This window comes from Poecilia mexicana, unplaced genomic scaffold (genome assembly GCF_051168715.1).
Source record: "Poecilia mexicana isolate PSO_F unplaced genomic scaffold, ASM5116871v1 scaffold_2, whole genome shotgun sequence".
NCBI classification, from domain to species: domain Eukaryota; kingdom Metazoa; phylum Chordata; class Actinopteri; order Cyprinodontiformes; family Poeciliidae; genus Poecilia; species Poecilia mexicana.
Genome location: NW_028263371.1, coordinates 7,042,665 through 7,063,374, shown reverse-complemented (window position 1 = coordinate 7,063,374; position 20,710 = coordinate 7,042,665). Strand labels below are relative to the sequence as shown.

General features: G+C 39.0%; 1 protein-coding gene across 3 annotated transcripts; it reads right to left on the bottom strand.

Moving 5' to 3' along the window:
• Positions 1-2,137: 2,137 nt before the first annotated feature.
• Positions 2,138-20,490, bottom strand: tmod1 (tropomodulin 1). 3 transcript variants are annotated; one of them, XM_088009820.1, is made up of 13 exons: positions 19,580-20,490; positions 15,088-15,150; positions 14,906-15,006; positions 14,653-14,789; positions 11,360-11,516; positions 10,933-11,049; positions 9,502-9,591; positions 8,532-8,662; positions 7,675-7,782; positions 7,440-7,583; positions 5,741-5,885; positions 5,075-5,174; positions 2,138-3,452 (listed from the first exon to the last, which is right to left on the bottom strand). In XM_088009820.1, exons 4-13 carry the CDS (start codon positions 14,773-14,775, stop codon positions 3,434-3,436), a joined length of 1,134 nt encoding a protein of 377 aa, XP_087865946.1. In that variant the 5' UTR covers positions 14,776-14,789; positions 14,906-15,006; positions 15,088-15,150; positions 19,580-20,490; the 3' UTR covers positions 2,138-3,433. The 3 variants fall into 3 exon arrangements, with proteins under 3 accessions (XP_087865946.1, XP_014824965.1, XP_014824966.1); XM_014969479.2 differs by having other exon boundaries at positions 5,036-5,174; positions 19,580-20,489; XM_014969480.2 differs by lacking the exon at positions 5,075-5,174 and having other exon boundaries at positions 19,580-20,482.
• Between the last annotated feature and the right edge of the window lie 220 nt (positions 20,491-20,710).

The following is a 20,710-nucleotide window of genomic DNA, read 5'->3' as shown; positions in this document are numbered from 1 at the left end:
GGATGTAGAGCTAATTAAATGACAAACAATACTTATACACATTATAAATAATATCTGTATATCTCCATCAATTATAGGAGGAAGAAAAGAAATAAAGAGACATGAAAAACAACATGATCAACTATAATAAAACTACCAGGTGCAACGTATACGTAAGAAATTTAATTCAGCAAAAGTCAACAATAAACAAATTAGGAATAACAACCTAGGTTGTTACCACCAGGGTTGTTAAACAGATATAAGCAAAAATTCACATTTTTGTTTTTACGGTGCCATGTATATTATTTTGAGAGACTTTTTATTGGTAGAGTCTTATATATAGGAAAAAATAAGATAAAACTATTTAATCTATCAAGGTGGAAATTTTCTTTCGGCTCTAAAATGATAAATCATATTCATAGAATCACATTATCAACAATTTGTGAATAGAGCAAAACACTTAGCACGCTACAGGTAAATGTTATTTAGTTTGGTTAAGAATAATTATTGCACTGTCAATAAATGACTTCTATGTTCTTAGTTGCCAAAAGAACACAGTAACATCTTCATGAGCTCAGAGGGTCAAACTGATGAATAAAGAGGATGGATGCTCTCTGCTAAAATATTTCTTGCCATCTCTTCCGTGTTCTTTCAGCAAACAGTTGAGACAGAGTTGTTTTTGGTTTCACCACTATTTACCTGCTGTTACTTGCCATTCAAAATATTCTTAAAAGATTGTCTGTTAATCTGCAGCTCATGTGACCAAACCAGCTGAGAAGATGAAAAGTTAAAACTTGAGTTAAAATGTTGTTTTAACTTGAGTTAAGTTAAAACTCTAGTTAGAATGTTAAGTTTTAACATTTTAACTCAACAACCTCTAATTGTGTAACTAGGTTGTACACAACCTCAAGTTGGGTAACCCCAAGATCACTGGGACTTCTTAAAAGACAGAGTCTCTGAGAACAGTTCTTAAAGATAGTCAGTGTTTTCAGCAAGTTGAGCTGACTGTCCAGGAATGACACAAGGATTTTAAAATTTGCCAGTTTCAACAGGTTGGCCATCGAGAGAAACTGGAATGACTTTCAGGTCTTGTTTATGTCATTTAGTTAGCTCTACTTCCTTAAGAAAATGGAAAGGTATAATCTTTTGTGAGGAAATTTATCTTTTACTGTTCCAGTAAAATATGTTGAGGTAATGCTACTCTTCAGTAAAGTTTTTGGCAACTGTTCTCACTTCTATCTTTTCATTAAGGATCATTTAGGTTTTGTGACTGTAGGGAAATTTGGTTTAAAAAGAGCAAAGTCAAACACTGTCTCTTTCAGGGGCCTGGTCTTGAACGTCTCCCGTCTTTTCCAGCGACTTAAAGGAATATTTCAATTAAAATATCATGTCATTTGGAGCAAGTTAAAAAAACATATAGATCTGGGTGAATGAGAAATGGGTAAAAAAAAAAAAAAAACAGAACAATTAAAGCTAAATATAAATAGGTCCAACTTAGTTTCTGTGAATCACTCTATGCCAATAAATATGCAACTAACCAAAATGTAATAATTTCAAATGATCATGCATCAGACTATAATTGAGTTCAGCGTTTGCTTTCAAGTATTTCAAAAGCATGCTTTACATGGTTTTAAAAGACTGATTTAAAGATTTACAGGGGCTTATTGGGGTTCATAAAAAGATCATTTTAGGCTGTCTTGTTTTTTAAATTTATGGGAGTCGCAATAAGAAAATAAATACATAAAAAAACACTGACCGTGTACAACTTACTTGAAAAGTCTGCAAAGCCTTTGGTTTTGCAACACTGAAAAAAGACTGGACCAGTTTCCTACGGCTAATACTGTCCGAATGAAAAAGTTTAGACATTTTTCAAAGCACTAAGCTTCCTGAATGTAATTTCAGGATAAGAGTCTCATTTTTAAGCACAGTGGATTTGAGAACTTGTGCAGAAATCTGTTGCAGTTTTATTAGTTTATAACAGTGTAGAGCAGATGAGTTTGATGAGGTCATGATAAACTAATGAAGAGAGAAAAAACATAACAGTGCTATTGCTCCATTCTGCCACCAGGTGTTACTCTGGTCTTAATGTCAGACCGCAGCAGCTTACATGGGGAGGACAAAGACTTTTCTGAATTAAATAATGAACATGCAACAAAACTAAGTCTCAAACTTTATTAAACTCATAAACACTTTCAACTAACAACTGTGCGTTCTACATTAAAAAAAGAAAAAAAAAACAGTCAAGCACGAAACCACAAAAAAAAAAAGAAAAAAAGAGAAGAACAGAGTAGTAAAGTGTTCAAAGTCGAGTGCTTTTTGCACTCGGTTACAAATGTTTACATCCATTTTTAACATTTGTTGAATCAGACAAGCTGGTAACAAAGCAGTAATGTGAATTTGAGAATACATGGATTATCTTCCTTAGGATCTGTTTGAATCTAAAACATGAATTATAAACACAGCTTGTCATTTATGATCACATTCATCTGTGGGTTTTACTAGAGCTTTACAAATTATTAGTTGGGTCGATAACCCCACCAATTTCCATCCTATGTCACAACGAGACATTCCCACTGATTTAGAGTTGCTCTGTACTTTTTATAATTGAAATAGAGGGAACTATAGTTTATGATGGTAAAATTCCTGAAAATTACAGCTAATCAGTTATAGATGCATTTAAATACAGTAAATATCTTTTGCAACAGGGAGTACTAAAAACAAACAAAAAAAAAGTTATTCACCAAACCAAAAGAGTAACCTGAATCCATTCAGATATGCATTTTTTTTCTCCTGAAGCATTTTTTATATCGTTAAGGATAGAAAGTTGTGTCGCCTTCCAGACAAATTTAAGAAAGCGATTCTTTTCGTTAAAAAGCGACAAGTTGTTTTTAAAGCTTTAAATGTTTTACCAGGTCTTTCTCAAATAAATATGGTACATATAAAGTGACACGTCTCAAAATAGAAAGCTTTAAAACCGCAGAAATATGTGCATAACGGAGCATCTGACACAAAAATGATGCGCCACCTCAGAGTTTTAGAACAATTCTTCTGTATATTTTATTATCTTTTGAGTCTGAACTTCATCGTTGTCTTTAAAAAATATACTATTAAGTTGACAAGAAAACTGAAGGGAAGTAACATTAATGGCATCACATCCCTTTTACAAAACATAACACTGATGTCACAAACCAGAAAAAAAAGACCATTTATTTTCAAAAGTAGACTCTTATTACTGACACAAAGCGTGCATCTCCTGGTTGGTGAGCAGAGAGCTGCTGCTTTTAAGGTCTTAGCCAATCCAGATGCACAAAATAATAATTTTCACAAGATTTACCAAACGATGAGGAGGCTGATGATGGAGGTCAAGGACGATTGGAGGAGGATGAAGGTAGCCATTGTTTGTTTGTTTGTTTTTTACACATTTGTCCGACACTTTGGGAAGATGGGTCCTCCCTCAAGCCTTCTCTTTCTTACTGCAGACGGAGAGAACAACTCAGAGTTACAAAGATAAGACAAGCACAAAACTAACAAGAATTTGATCAGATGTGAATTTCACAAATCTGGCCTGTATGGAAAGGAGGGAAGAAGAAAGCCATTTTGTTTAGAAGAAAAAACATGATAAGTGTTATTTGCAGTTTGCCACAGGTTATGTAGAGGACACAGCAAGCGTTTTGTAGAAGCTGCTCTGATCAGATGGGACCAAATGAATGAGAAAATGTACAAAGTGATGAGTGCACCTCATTCTGAATAAACCATGCCTTCTGTAAAACACATGGAAGAGTAAAGTTTGAAAGAGCATCAAGATAGGTCTTATATTAAAGCAGAGACATTTCAAATTGCATTTAGTCATTTACAGAAAAGAAACAGCTGAAAAGCAGAGAGAGTCTTTCAAAGAAATAAAAAAAAATCTCTGAAACTGGGCAGTGGGAAAACAGAGAAACAAAGGAATAGAAATGTTGAAAAAAAAAGAAGAGAAATTCGAGATACTGACCAGGAAATATAGAGAAAAAAAACACGAACAAAAGGTTTTATTTTGAAAGGAGCTGAAAGTTGAACACCCTTTGAACAACCGGTGCCATGAAAATCCTCAGGGTTACATACCAGCAAATGAATATCCAATGTAGTGCTAATGACTCAGAACTTCATTTACTGTCATTTTGCACGAAGAAAGCGACAATATACATTTTGCAACATTTCTACTTGGTATAAAAATTGTATTATATTATTATCATTATTAAAATTTAATTTTTGGGGATTTGGCTCCAGGTACGGTCACTTCGGTAACAGAGACGTTGGTGATTGCCATAGATGGAAGGCATTTGATCAGACTACTTCCAGGTTTCCTCTGTTTGAAAGCTTTACAAACATCTCCACCAGCAAAATACCCAGAATTCAATAGGTCGGGGTGGAGAGGGATCTACCACAATGATCTGAGTAGTGTGGCAGACTGAGTAGACTGCGACCCAATCTCGGATTATAGATGGATGTCAGTGTGAGTGGGTAAGAGTTTGTATGCTTGACGCTAAACACAAGACCAATGACTCATTTACACAATTTTTATTACAAAAACAGATGACAGCACCCAGAAATAACTATCCAAAGGTCAATTTTGTTGTTTGCCAACCGCCAAAGAAACATCAAAGAAGAAGAACTACTATCCAAAGGGTGATCCAGTTTTAGGGTACCGAGCGCACCAGGAATGTAAATGAACAGAGAGACCCGAGCACATCAAGAAAACAGAAAGGTGGGACAAACCCACAGCAGAACAGAAGAGACGTCTTTAGATTTCTGCAGAAAAGCTAAGTAAAAAAGTGATGCAGATCAGCAATGAAGCCCGAGAAGACGAGGCATCCAGAAGCTGCATCATTAAGTGGGATTGTTCTGACGCTCTTGAAAAGCCAGGAACAACAGGATCATTAAAGAGAAAAGAATCAATGGGAGGCGCTGTGGGAAGGCGAAGCAGAAAAGCTCAGAAGGTGGCAGAGGAACTGGCTGCGTAAAAAAGAAAAAAAAAGCGAGAGGAGTTGAAGAAAGGGAAAGCTGAGTGACTGCACACCGTGGCGTCTGTGTCTCATTTGGGTGTTTTTGGTTTTACTTAGTCTTGCACTTGAACTTTTTTCCAAAGGCTCTCTCCAGCTCAGGAACGGACAGAGTGAAGGTGAAGGAGCCGTCCGATTCTGACCTGACGACCCGGGCTTTAAGATGACGGCGACGTGGTGGCGGCGGAGGAAAAACAACATTAATTATGGCAGACGGAAACACTTAAAGATTCACATTACAAACCTAAAAAGGATGTTTGCTGACTGACACCATGAAGTTTAAATCCAAGTGTTTATATAAAGTAATCCGTCAAATGACTTGGACATGCAAGAGGGCAGAAAACACTTCCTGCCCTTGTTACATTTTGTTCTCTTCTGTCTTTTCTTAGTTCTTATGTCACGACTTGGGAAGGCTCTGTTTTCATTGGCCGACCCAACCGAGTTATCAACTGATGATATCACTGCAGCTCTCCTATTGGGCTCTGAAGTAGGACTCCAGCAGATAGAGTGGAGATAAGGTGTCAGCGGCACTGACACACGCATCAGCCAACGCTGCCAAATGCAACACACTGCTGACAGACTGAACAGGGTTACACAAGCAGCTCGGGTTTTAAGGGTCTGCCAAGTCCGGCATCTGCATCACAACTTTTACTTTCCCTGAAACGCCCATGTTTGCATAGTGCGGTGATGGATCCTACATGCGATGTTTGTGTAAAACCCACCCAAGTCGTTGTTGTTCATCATGGCGTTGGAGCCTCGCAGGCGCGGGCCCTGTTGAGTGAAATGATAGCCGAACTTTAACAAGGTGGTGTTTTTCTCCAGGATGCTGGCTATCTCCATCTCCACTTTGTTTCCCAGCGGCTGGCTCTGGAGGGAGGGAGCAACGTAAAGAGAGAAGAAGAAGAAGCAAAAGAAGAAGAGTTAAGAAACCACTGGCATCCAAAGCAAGCACTAGTTTCTGATTGGGAATTCCCTTTACAAACTCACAAACTCAATGCTTCAAATTATGTAATCATCAACTTTTAGAACTTTTTTATTTCCACTTTTATTCACTATTCAATAATTATTACTTTCATTCAGCATAAATTCTACCTTCTGATTTTAGTTAGCAATGAGTTCTATGGTGAAAGATTTTTATTATCAGGTGATATAATGACATTGTTAATCTGATTTTTGAGTATAATTTTGTTCATCACAATCCCGTCTTTTAATTATAAGAAAATGTGTAATAAGTTATATTAAACACACCCCCACAGTTCCTATGGGGCGTTCACAAACGCGTTTTGTGTGTGGTTTGCATTCATAGTCTATGTGGACGCACATCGAGGGCCCGCAGAGGTGAGTTTAGAGCGTCTCGTCAGGCACGATTTGAACAGTTTGGAGCGTTGGACGCCCTCAACGCGTCCAACGCTCCAAACTGTCTACATCGACTTTGAGTGTAAACCAAACGTGCCTGACGCTCAAAATGCGTTTGGTGTGAACACACCATTAGACCATTTACAGCTTCTCAGAAACTTGTTCATTTCACGCTTGCTAGCTTTGATAACTATGCTAGCTTTGCTAACTATGCTAGCTATGCTAGCTTGAGGAACAAAATAGTTTGATAAATTTAACTGGATTTGTTAAATGTATCAGAGAGAAGAACATGGCAAATAACATTTCACAACATTACTTTATACATCTGAGCAACTTATGTTTTATAATAATTTTTGAAAAACAGATTAGATTTGAATAAAAAAAAAAATTGAATTGAAAAATAATAAATGTTTGGTAACACTTTATTTGAAGGGCTGTTCATAAGACTGACATGACACTGTCATAAATATGACATAACACCTGTTATGAACGTGAAGGAGTCTTTATGAATGGTTATGACTGTTGTCATGCAGTGTCATTTGGTAAATAATGACACTTTTAATGCAGAGTTGGCACTTTTAATTGAGTTTTAGTGCAACTTTTAAAGCAACTTTGCATTAAAGAGTTATTATTTACCGAATGACACTTCATGACAACTGTCATAGACATTCATAAAGGCTTCTTCATGTTCATGACAGCTATGTTATGTAATTTATGATGGTGTTGTGTCAATCTTATGCACACCACGTCAAATAAAGTGTTACCCAATTTTTCTTTTTAATTTTTTGATTTTTTTTTCCCATCTTCCCTTCAATTTTCTGTGTTTGTCTGCTACAAACGCAGAGATGGCAGAAAAAGGTAGCGTTTCCCTTTGTCTCCTTCCTAAGTGATAAATATGGAAAAAGAACAAATGCCGAGGCATGTTATGAAAAATCGTCCACGAGTGAGTCACTGATGCATAAGTGTGCAGCGTGACACATCACTTTGTAATCTAAAAGGCATTAGACTGAAGTGGTACAAATGGCTTGTGTAAAGTGAATCCGCCCACGGCTGGTCGGCTGGTACCTGATTGTCGATTTTAATCTCCAGTAGTGTGGTGTTATTCTGCAGTGATTCGATCAGGGACAGGATTCCAGCCCCGGTGATGAAGTTTGACTCGACATTCAGACTCTTCAGAGTTGAGTTCACCTTCAGCATCTCTGCCAGTGCCTGAGGAGAAACGGAGCAGGAACTCTGTTAACCTTTTGCTGTGAAGGGATGTTACTTTGTGTCTGTTTCGGTGAAATCCCCGAAGGCTTACAAATGCTACAGGGTCGTTGCTCCTTGTTCCAACAATGCTGAACCTCTCCACCACGGTGTTCTTCATCAGTGCTTCGGCATAAGCCTTCAGTGTTGGGATGGGGATATTCTGGGTAACAAGGAGAACACGGTGAAACTGCAACATGTTGCACTTTTGAGCAAGACGTTTCAAACACAAATAGATTTACAACCAGCCTATCCACCGGTTTGAATTTAAAACACTTTTCCGACATAAAAACTGGGTCTACACTTTGACAGTCACGTTACAGCCGTGCAGTTAAACCAATTTAAAAACACCGACCATGTGGAGGACAGTGAGGCCTACAGAAGTTGCGGCGTCTACCCGAATTCTAGCAGAATTTTCGTTTTCCAAAATACAGGTTTTGTCACAAATGGACATTTACAATGATTCAGCTATAAGCCTGAGACATTAATTAAAAAGAAAACATTAAAATTACGACACATATACATTAAAACTGAAATGATTTCAGTTTAAAATGTTTAAATTTGACCAGGTTTCTGTCTTTGTTTTAGATTAATTAACTCTAAGAATGCATTGATGAGACAATACGAAACAGCAAAATGTTTATTTAAATAGTTTAAATCCATTATTTTGGAAAATCATTTGTATCCTATTTTTGTGCAGATGGATATAAAATCAAATAATATTTCATTTTGATAGGACAATTGTAGGACTCGGTGTTTTTTCAAATGAAAAATTCTCTAATTTGGAGAACAATGTACAGAATATATTTGGTCTTTTTCTTCTTTATTCTTTTCAAACTGTCTGTAAATGTTGCACATGGATTTTTCCATGGCCCGTTGTTGTTGTTATTGCGTGTGATGAAACCTTCCCACCTTTATGTTGTTGAGGTTGACCTCCACCAGGTCAGGATCGTTCCTCTTTACCCTCATCAGCGTTTCCTCGACGTCAGTGGAGTTGGGCTCCTCGTCGGGGACTGGTTTATACTGGGTACACTGGATCACACCTGGGAGGCAACACGAGATTAGCTGCTGTCGCTGTGAAGAAATTAAAAACTGTTTTTGTTACACAAAGAATAAGATATTCTTTATTCAAGTAATTCATTATGCTTTGGGAAGAGGGCCAAATCCAAACCACAAAGCCATTTTTAAATTTCTTTATTACAGTTAAGTTTATAACAAACACATTGGGATTACCAGGCTAAAATAAGTCAATAATTCTCCTGTTCCCTCCCATTTATCACTGTTCATTTGAAAACCTTCGTGACCAACACTTTCAGATGGCGGTTCGGATACGTATTTGTTTATCTGCTGAATAAATTTGGAAGTGGTAAGCTCTCACACAGCTTAAAGCTGAGGAAGACCAACACAAAGCGTTCTCCTCAGAAGATATACAACGGGTTTCGAAGCGTGTTCGGGTCCAAATGACGAAGAAAATCTGTACAATAGTTTATAAAATTCAATGTAAACAGATGACTCAGTAGAGTCTTTTCTCTTTTCCAGGAGAAAACATGTGGGATTTGAGCCTGAAACAAAGGCAAAAAGCCCCCAAAGAGCTAAAGATAATTGTCTATTTTAAAGTTGGTGTTGTCGTTCTGACTGACTGACTGATTGTTTCATTTAAATCCAGGCCTGCTCTCGTCAGCGTTTCTCTGCCTGGCGCCACATTAACGTGTTTGTGTCAGATGAAAGCTGGTGCTGGCGCAAATGTTTCCATACAATCCTATAAACTTCAAGTGAGTTTGTACGTACAGTGTGAGCAGATGTGTGTGTGTGTGTGTGTGTGTGTGTGTGTGTGTGTGTGTGTGTGCGTGTGTGTGTGTGTGTGTGTGTGTGTTTTACATACTGTTGAGGCCTTGCTTGTTGACTATGGTGCTGCTGGCCAGCGCTTCGTAGTACTGCTGGTTGCTCATCAGGGTGTGCATGCCCAGGATAGCTGAAAAAGCAGAAGAAGCCAAAATAAAAATCAATCGATGGTTAAATCTGACAGATGAAAAGACCAAAAGCACTTATTTACTTTTACATTCTTTTCCAGATTCAAATGTAAAATGTTTTCAAATCCTTTTAAAATAAATTTTTGGAGCTTTTGGTTTTTGTTTGTCTGAAGACAAGAGACAAAAATGTGAATGGCAGACTGATGAGGTTGATAAGTGCATGCACGAACAAAAAAAAAAAAAATGTGTTAAATCATTTTTAGCATGAAAAGAACTTGGAGAAAAAACTGAAACGTAGGACTCACTAAAACAAATTAAGTCGTACTGACTAGTGTTTTTTCTTCAGTCAATTAAAAAAATGTATAACTAAATATATGCAAAAAGCTGTCAGCAGCTAAAGTCACAAATTTTAAGTCACTAAAAACTCAATTTTAGTGTAAAAAATGCTGTTAATTGCAATTTATTGTTATTAACTAATCAGAATTTAATCCAAAACTGTATACCGACAAAACACAACGTTTTCAATTCAGAAATGCTGGCCGCAAATTATTTATGCCGTCCTCAATCATAAATAGATTTTTTTTTATGTTATCAAAACAATCAAACCTGTTTTTTAATGGCTCATAGCTTTGTGCACTTTTCCTTGTTTATTTTTGATGATTAATCCTCGATGGTGAACCTGCAGGTCCTTGATGTTGGAAGGCGTCTTTGCCATCACCCTAATCTTTAGCCACTTCCACAGATCAGGTTTAATTTCAACATCACTTCCAACCAGAAGAAACATCTTCCAAAAAATCAAAACATTAGCTTGAACCTAAATCTATCAGGGGTGTGAGTAGGTTTGGGCTTAACTATCGGTATGAAATGCAGATTGAGATTAAATGTGACTGCAGGGGTATGAAAATAATCACAATTTTTCATGCCAAACATTGTTCGCCCATGCATCAACAAATGTGTCACGTTTAGTAAACATAGTACCAATGTTTACTAGGACGCAGTATCTTTGTTAACAGAAAAACCTCATTAACAGGAGAGGGATCCTCAAATATTCCATGCAAACACAGAGCGGTGTCATTAGATACCCGGGACGCGGCTCAGTTAATGGACAGAGATCCAGCAGAAGTAGGATAGGAGAAAATGGTGAAACCGATGGAGAGATGAAGGGGAGAATGAGGAGGGAAGATGGAAGGAATGCTAAAGGAAATGGAGAAATGAAGAGTTAATATGAGGGGAAACAAGGGCTGGAAAGGCCAAAGACGTCTTCATTACTCATTACAGAGTCAGCATGTGGAGGACATTTCTGAGGTGTTGCATTAGAGGGGATCCGTGTCGGGATGAACTACCTGCAATGTCGCAGAGTTCTGCATCGGAGGCACTGGCCAGGGCTTCCTCCAGCTCCGGCTCCAGGGTCACGTTCTCTATGATGGGGTCCACCCTCTGTTTTGGCACCCACGCCTTTCCTGTGGTCGGTGGGAAAGAGTTTCAGACAAAGCCATTTGCTGCACTGTGGCACCAGAACAAAACAACCGTATCATACCGTCTGAAAGAAGGTCACATGTTGGCCTGAACCGACGTGAAGCTGTAGCTGCACAGTAAGTGTTTTACTGATACTTAAGCAGATTTTGGTTGCAAAAGAAGACATGAAATATTCCAACAGGTTGAGATCCTAAGATGTTTTATTTCTTCTGATGAAAATCCAAAGTTCAAAGAAATCTGCTTTGCTGTTGTAAAAGGATTAGTTGTTTCTTTAGAGGAAACGCTGGTTCCTACCTCTCTTCTCGCCGGTGAACGGCACCAGGTCTTCTCTGTCAGGATGCTCCTTGGCCTGCTTCTCCAGATGGGCCAGCAGGTTGTCTCTCTGAAACGTTCCTGTTGGTGCTTTCTTGGTCTGGTCCTTCTGTCGAAGGCCGGCAGGCAGCAATGCATTCTAGGCAGGAAAGGAAATTTAGATCGTTTTAAAACTTGTCTTTTTTCGTCTTCTGAGAGAAGAAGACGGTTTTCTTGTTTTTTTCTTAGTTTTGCTGAGGTGTTAAAAGTAGCAGTATGTAACCTTTATGGACAATGTTTTTATTTTTACATATTTGTTAAAGCTGTCGCTATGTCGTGACAATCTGTTGGATAATCTAGCTCCTCATCTTCTCCGTGGTCCTATTGACATCTGCAGAAATACACCAATCCTGGTCAGAAACAACCAATCAGAGCCAGGAGGAGGGTCTTAACGCTGTCAACCATACTTGTGTACACCCTGACCCTTACTCTGTGCTAGGCTACGGCAGAAAAACAGTTTTCCTGTAACGTTAAGTTGTTTCTCCGCCATTAGCACATTTAGGAACGCTTACCCAAAACTGATTGTCAGCGCAAAACCCTCCTCCTCCTGGCTCTTATTGTTTTTTCTTCTTATTGGAAGAGGAGCTTGACATTTTCTCAGATTATCCGTCTCATATTATATACTGTATACATGATGACAGAAAAGAAAAAGCTCTAACAGCAACCGCTCTCACACTCTTGGCATGATAACAGATATAAATAAAAATGACCACTCACGCCGGAAAGGCTAAAAAAAACAAAACAAAACAAAAAACAGCCACAACCTCATCCATCCACAAATCAAAAGAAAATCTAACTGCCAGAAAAGTAGGACGCAAAACAGATACTGCTAGTAAATATAACTCCCTCATCAATCTTCCTCTTATCTTTCCTCTGCCCAGCGGAGGGATCAAGGAGTTTCCCACACCGTTGCAGCACATCAGTTTTTCTCATGATGGACCAGGAGTGAAAACCAGATCTCTTGGAGGCTCTACTTATAGCTCTGTATCTTATCAGGGTTCTCAGCACTCCCAAGCCTCCACGCAGCCCGGTCTGCCTCTCTCTCTCTCTCTGCCCGTTGTCAGTCTACCCTCGGGGTTATTCCTCTAAATAAAAGTCGATGTGGAGCAACAATACTGCGGCAAAAGATTTTCAAGAACTTCCTGAGCAATGCGCAGTCGGTGAGAGGCACACTGTTCCTGCCGACCTCTCTTTGGTGTTCTCGGCTCCGGATGACGAGCCTCGGTGCCAACTTATTTTTAACAACAGTAGAATCTGTTTCTCTCATCTTACACAGCTAAATCCTTCGCCGAGCCAGCCAGCAACAGGCATGGGCCAGTTCCCGGTATCAAGGTTTAAAAAAACAAACAAAAAAACAGGATGGCTTATAAACCAATAACGATCTCTTTAATAAGATTCCAGAGAGAATGCTGGAATGAACAGACTTTTTCTAAATCGTATGGAAAACAGGTAGAGACAGGTAGGTGCGTCCCCCTTAGCAACTATCCACTTCCTGTTATCAGCAAGTGAATTTTCATGTTGGCGAAACATTCAGTTTTAAGATAAATATTTAATATGCTAACTAAATATTTAGTTTGGAGCTAAATATTTAACTTGCCAACCAAATATTTGGTTTGAAGATAAATATGTAGCATGCTAACTAAACATTTAGTTTGAAGTAAAACATTTAACAAGCTAACTAAATATTTAGTTTGGAGCTAAATATTTAACATGCTAACTAAATATTTAGTTTGGAGCTAAATATTTAACATGCTAACTAAACATTCAGTTTGGAGCTAAATATTTAACATGCTAACTAAACATTCAGTTTGGAGCTAAATATTTAACATGCTAACTAAACATTCAGTTTGGAGCTAAATATTTAACATGCTAACTAAACATTCAGTTTGGAGCTAAATATTTAACTTGCCAACCAAATATTTGGTTTGAAGATAAATATGTAACATGCTAACTAAACATTTAATTTGGAGCTAAAGATTTAACATGCTAACTAAACATTTAGTTTGGAACTATATATTTATGATTTTAGCTACATATTTAACTGTGACACATAAATGAATTAATAATATGACTTTAAAAGACAAACCCATTATCACAGGCTAAATAACTCAAATCATTGATGCTAATTTTTGACTGTGTAACTTTATGAATCCACCCCACAGGCAAGAATGTTGATGAAAACTATAGCTTAAATTTTTACGTCAACAAAATCACCCATGTTAGCCGGCAAATAAAAGTTGCTTTTGCCTTGAGCACTAACCAAAGAACACCAAGTATCCGCAGCAGTAAATAAACCAGCATGTTTCAATAGCTATAAACACAAAGAGCCGAGCCAAGTCTAGACATCCAACAGTAAGACAACACGTGTACTCAATGTTCTCCTGATGACAGTATTATTGCGCTCATGTTCAGTCAAAACAGCTGGCAGAGTTGTTTTTTTTTTTGTCCTACGTGGGACTTTTTCAGAGTCTTTACCAGAAGTGATGCAGGACGTGTCTCTCTACGTCACATCAAACGGACATCACATCACACACACATCACACTTCAGCGCACAAAGTAATGTGTGCGCCCCTGACCGTCGGCCCGAACGGGCACAAACAAAATCCAGGCGCGCGTCGTCCTGTTTACGTCATGGAAGCCCCTGCAGCTGCTCACCGCTGGCATCCTTCTCACTAACACACATGCACAGTCCTCCACGCTGAGCCCCACCAGTCATTCCCTTGGCATGGAGCCGGGGCTCCTGTCTCTTCACAAGCAGCGAGACATCCATCCTAAAGCTAATATAGCTCCCCTCACAGCCATAGCTCACGATAAGTAACAGTGTGCTGTCAGTGCATGCAGAAATGCTATTAGCGCAAAGACAACACAGTTACCCATGATGCATTGTCTTTTCTGTGGCTGTACACACGACAATAAGAACAATTTTCAACAACAACTCTGGCAAAAGTATATATACATCTTTTTCACTTTTTTTAACATTTCAACCACAAACTTAAGAATAAAAGGAGGAATAAAGTTTGTACATTTTCATATTACTGCTCTGTGTGTGTGTGTGTGTGTAGTTCATCTGGTAGAAATCAAAATAACTAGCTTCACAGTATTCTAATTAAAAAAAAAAAAAAAGTTGCCGTGCGTCACGTTAACAGTTCCTCTAAGACAGCGTGACCCCATAAATTTGCAGTGAAGAGAAAGTAATGTGACTCTCTTCGTTGTGGACCAAAGCGTTATAAACTCACGTCAGGATCGAGCTCCTCCAGCTCGTCCTCTAGCCGCTGCAGCTCCTCCTCTGACAGCTTCTTCAGCAGCTCGTCCTCGTCTACGTCCCTGTACTTGTCCATCTCCTTCTTCAACAGCGACATGATGAGCCGCACACCTGGAAACAAACACAGTCGGTGTCAATACGAGATGATCTCACATATAAGCATTTGGAAATTATATAAGAGTTCATCTTGACGTTATTGGTGAAACATATTCGAACTGCATCCTCACCTCCACGACCTCCCCGGACCAGAAAGACGAGACGAAAAAGACAACCGAGCTGGAGAATGTGGACTTAATTTGAAAATATCTAGAATGATGGAGGCAGTGGACTGAAAAGAGGCAAAAAATACAGATCAAGTACCTGGAATTTGGAAAGAACACCAAAAACAACAATGATAATTTACATTCACCTGAGTGACGCTCATTCACTGCACTAAAGGCAGCCAGGTGTCCAAACTGGGATGGCGTAGCAGCTGTAAGCAGCAGAGGCAAGAAGGTTCAGGAGAACGGTGTTTTGGATACTTTTAATCATCATCGCATCTGCAGGAGCTCGTTATTTACTGAGTAACTGATAAAAATCTACACAGAAAATGGAAAACTGAGATGGTGCTCCCTCCTGAAACACACCGTAAACAGACACTATAAAGAATTGAGGCAACTGCGACACAATGGGAAGCCTATAGCCATCTTGCAATTCAAAGGTTGCAGGTTCGATTCCAGTCTTCCCCAGTTGAGTAGTGATGCCCAACCTGGGAACGGCACGTAGCCACAAGTTTCCTTCTCCTGTATCTGTGAGTGTGAATCCAGTGTAAAGCACTCGTGTATATGATTACACTTAAAGGGTCGCAACATCTTCAGGTAAATAACTGCATTACTTATTAAAGCTACAGTGTATAACTTTTATGAAGAATATGGATTCTTTCTTTCTTTCTTTTTTTTTTTTTTTTACATATTTTAAAAACAATGACTTTGTCATGAGGCAGGTAATCTTTGAAGTAAATCCCATGGCCTGCCTCTCCCAGTTCTAACTGCAGAAATACACGCCTCAGTTTGAAACAACCAATCAGAACCAGGAGGAGGGCCTTAGCGCTGTCAATCAAGATTGGGAACACGCTGCTCACACACTCCCTCTTTCTCTCTGCTGTACTATAGTGTACTAGACAGCTAGCAATGTCATGAATGCTAAGGCTAGTTAACATGACTGTGCATAAACAGCTTTCCTGAAATGGTAAGTTGTTTCTCTGCCATTAGCACATGGAGCAGCACATACACAAGCATAATTGACAGCGCGAAGACCTTCCTCCTAGCTGTGATTGGTTGTTTTTGATCAACAGTGGTGCATTTCTGTATAGCTCAGGGAGGAGTAGCAGCAGCTTGATTATCTGAGTATCTGTCTTATAACAGTCACACCATATTGACTGTTTTAACAAATATGTAAAAAACTTCTTTTTTTTTTCTAATAAGAGTCACAAACTGTAGCTTTAAGTATGACAAATATCCAATCCAGCTCCAACGTCCTGGCCCAGCTAATCTGGATTTATAACAAATGAGAGTTTACTAATTATTCCTTTGCTGAACCAGAGACAGCACACTAAGTGAAAGTGTGTTTCCTGCCAAGATGACTTTGGAGACCCACTAATTTGTTTCTGTCTTCAAAAGTTCCTTCAAACGCTACAGCAAGGGAGATGTGTTTAGATGCAGTTGACAAATATGTCCCTGCATGATAATGTTGGAGTCTGCAGTAAATTATTAATCACTTTTTTTTTGCATTAAATGAGCATAGATATGATGCAAGCTGCTCATTTTTCTCTGTCTGCCAGCAGGTGTTTTTCCATGGTCAGGAGAAGCTGGGTCAAACCCACCTTTATTTTGTTCTGCTTTCTGCAAGATCAGTGAGAGGACACGTTACCAAAACATAAGATCAAGAACTGGGCTGGAGTCCAAATAACACTGTCTGTAACTCTACTGGAAGACACTGGTGATATCAAACAGACCACTCTCCTGTATCTGAGTTTCTACAAGCCTCTGCTTCAAAACAGGACGTACAAACTCAAAACCCAAACTGGAATAGACTGATCCGTCTGAAACGGTTTCAACAGCAGAAGTATTTTTCTTCTTGCATGAAATACTGATACGTTTCAGTAGTCAGAGGGGTTAAAAGCTTTTGCAAACTTTCAATTAGCAGGAAAACTGGACAGGAAGCGAATTTAAATGTCATAAGACTGTCAACTAACAGTGAAGGAGTTCTGTTAGTTGACAGATTCAACTGAAAAATGCTGTGTTGATCCGTTTCATCGTGGTCTTTGTGTGAAGTGGCTCTTAATGGCGTTCCTAGAGCTGCGTCTTTGGTGCAGCGTAGTGGAAATGTTTAAATACATCAGTATGAATGGCATGCTAGCTCTAGAATTACATATTCAAGCTCAAATGAATACATAAACCCACATCACATTTTTAGTTAGGTGTCATTTAGCAAGTTGCAAAGAAAATATACATTTTGGGTAACACTGTATTTGACGGGGTGTGCATAAGACTGACATACCATCTGTCATGAACATGAAGGAGACTTTATGAATGTCTGTGACTGTTGTCATGAAATTTCAGTTGGTAAATAATGACACTTTTAATGCAAAGCGGCATTAAAAGTGTCATCTTTGAATGATTTTGCAAACAGTGTCACTTTAGTGCAAAGTTGACCCTTTTAATGGACTTTCAATGCAACCTTTAGAGCAACTATGCATTAAAAGTGTCATTATTTACCAAATGACACTTCATGACGACAGTCATAGACATTCATAAAGACTCCATCATGTTTATGACAGGTGTTATATCATGTTAATGACGGTGTCGTGTCAGTTTTATGCACACCCCATCAAATAAAGTGTTACCACATTTTGTAACCATCAAGTCTTTTGGTATAATTTTGGCTGGATATTTTGCCCACTTGTTTTTTCAGAACTAGAAGAGTTTACTTAATTTTCTCCTAGCAAGGTCTTGTCTTTTATGCACTACGAGCAAATTTTGAACTGTTAGAAACCACCAACTATGTCTGTTCATGAAGCTGTTATTTGAGGTGAAGTTAAATATACGGAAGCAGTCCTTCATCTTGATTATCAACCCACTTTGTGCAACGTACCACTACTACTGGCAGCTGCACTAACCCCCAGCATGATATAACCACCACCATGCTCAACATTGAAAGCCTCATTGACGAACACTCTTTGTCCTGGTGGACAAACAGCGCTGTCATCTGACAATAAAACCTTGGAGAAGCCTTCAGAGTGTCGATGTTTGATTATGTTTATTTTAGAGAAGAAGCTTCCTTCTTCTTCAGGGACCCCTCAGTGATGTAAAACTAGCTACTCTGTGGGTTATGACTGAAGTGTTGGAGCAGATTTTAGCTTACATCAGGCAAGAGCTGGTGTTGCTTCTGAGCTGAACACCAACATGTTTTAGTCTGAGAGTGAGAGAGTCAGATGGTTGAACCTTGGAGACAGTTGAGTTGTGTCAACAGCACATTGATCCCAAAAACATTATTTTCTAAGCCCTTCTCCGCCACGTTCAGAAGAGCGTTTCCACCATCAGTTGGATTTTCTCTGGGCAGGTGGAGTCGAAACCAAAATGCCTAACATGGTGTCATATTAGTGCGACGGCAAACATGACGCACAAGTATTTCTCACGCTTGTCGCAACCAGTGGGGTTTTCCGGTAACCCAAGCAATGAATTGTGTTGTGCGACACCAGTAGATCTACCATAACTGTACCGTTGTTCTGCTGACCTACAACAGAAGAGGTATGGTGCGGTACGTGTCAGTTGTTTGGGTCGCTTTTCCAATGGAAAACGGATAAAATAGCGTATCGAACCACACTGACCCATGGTGTACCGTCCGGTGGAAACAAGCCATTTGTGAACTCTGCTTTTAAAAAAGCTGCGATTGAGGTCAATCACTAAAATATCTTAAGTAGATCATTAAATGCTCAGGAAAACTGGAATTTAGTCACCTAAATAGTAGCTGAACATATTAAGGAGCAACGTTATATCAGTATGCTGCATTACTTCAGCTGTTGAATTGTACAGATTTCTCAAATGGCTCAGTAGAAAACAGCCGAGGGACAACTGGTCTGCCTATGTTAGCTGCATGTCGTAACATGCATAAAAGAGCTTATCTTCTGCATTAAAGTGTCTATTTCACAGATAAACGGTGGGTATTAAAACAATACGTGACATAATGACAGTGTGGATAGATTGAGATATCTGTACACTTCACCAACTTTTGTCAAAGTTGTCAGTTTTTGTTTCTGAAAACGTTAAACTCATTTATGGCAGCATTTTGTTAATTTTGGAGACCTGAGAAGGCTCATGTGTCATAACTTGTGTGGTGAGTGAAATGTAAACGTACTCTGAGCTTTCTTGGACTTGACTGCATTCAAGTCCAAGAAAGCTCAAAATATGTTTCATGAAGGTTACCTCACGCCGCTGGGTGTATGCATGTGGTTAGGTTTGCATTTTGAAATGTACATTATTTAGGAATAAGCATGGTGAATATTGACGGTGAACCAATATGAAACATTGAGAATGAGAAGAATATTCCTCCATATACAAGAAACAATATGCTTATCCAAACTCAAAAGAAAAATCATGGCTGCTCATGAACTAGTTTGTTGTGAAGAGATATATTTAATTTCTATAAACCCTGCAAACCTGTCGGATAAGCAGAAAAATATACTTCCGGCATATAAAGTGAAAGTTTTTCACACATTTTCAAGAAGACGCTCTCTTAAAGCGCTGCTGCTTTTGAATAAAACTTTCTCCATGCAAAATCAACACCGTCAAGTAGAAAAGCATCGTCACCTATCTGACTACTTTATTGCTCGCAGACAGTAACTTTTGCATTAATTTACGTACCTCCTCCGGTGCTATTAATAGACGGTCCGGCTCTACTGGGTGACAGCAACGAATACTTTGACCAGATATGGTTTCCCTTTGGAGCCGCAGTGAGAGCTGCGCTCGGCTGCAGGCGCACAAACCGGGGGGAATCCGCCCGAAATAAAAACCCGCTCCGCTACACGGAACCGGCCATGACCCGTGGACAGATTGGTTACTGAATTCAGCAGAAGTCGAGGCGTACCCTCTCCTCTCCCGTCTTTGCTCAGCTCTTAGTGGGTTTTCGGAAAGCTGAGTCTAATCTCCCTAAAACGGCAAAGTCAACTTAGGGAGAGGTGATCCTCCTCCTCCTCCTCTTTCTTCCTCCCCCAACACGCGGCTGCCCTGTCACTCCAGTGATGTCATGAAGAGGCGCTGCGTTCATTATCGGACACAATTGTTTTTACGGTTTTCTCGTACTGAACTTTTCGATGTCTTGAAACGTCAAGGGGCGTTTCGTACCCGCTTTGGCCACAAGTATGTTCTTTGTATTTAAAAAAAAAAAAAATCCGCAGAAAGTAAATGGTTAGAGGATCCAGGTGAATATTTACCAATAGGTGGTAGTTCTGGGCTAAAATTGGTTGGATTAAGGATAATAATCTGCTCCAATTTCATAAGAAATAATCTGTTGAAAAGGGCCAAAAACCAAAATATGTTGGAAAAAAATTACAGGGTAATCCTCCCCTAACCAAAAAAGTAAAAAAAATAAAAAACTTCACTTTACCACACACAATTTTCTAGATTTTCCAATGGCATTTTGTCCATGAGAACACAAAACTTACTAAGGCATCCGGTGATATTTTGCAAACATCAAAAACCATTGATATTTCCTATTTTCACTATTTATTTAGCATTTTTTCACACAGTGTTTGTGTCTGTAAAGAGTCAGACAGTATGCAGTGATAGTTTTGTTACCACCACCACTGATGAAATTTAAATATTTTTCGTAATTCCAAAAATGCCAGGTCAGATTAACATTTTAAGTCCATATGCTTATCCCTACCACTGTTACAATGCTTCTTCACTCGACTCAAACTAGAAAAACTACATTTGCGTCTCCGAGCAGGCATGGACAGCCGTTCCAGAGCAGAGTTGGTGAGTAGTTGTGAAGTG

Bases quoted from the DNA above. Each gene is read 5' to 3' on its own strand.
- tmod1 (XM_088009820.1), bottom strand. From the start codon at position 14,775: ATGTCGCTGTTGAAGAAGGAGATGGACAAGTACAGGGACGTAGACGAG. The intron at 8,663-9,501 runs GTATGTAAAACA...GTTGCCTCCCAG, and splicing joins CAACAAGCAAGGCCTCAACA to GTGTGATCCAGTGTACCCAG. The intron at 5,886-7,439 runs GTACCAGCCGAC...CCCTCCCTCCAG, and splicing joins AGATTAAAATCGACAATCAG to AGCCAGCCGCTGGGAAACAA.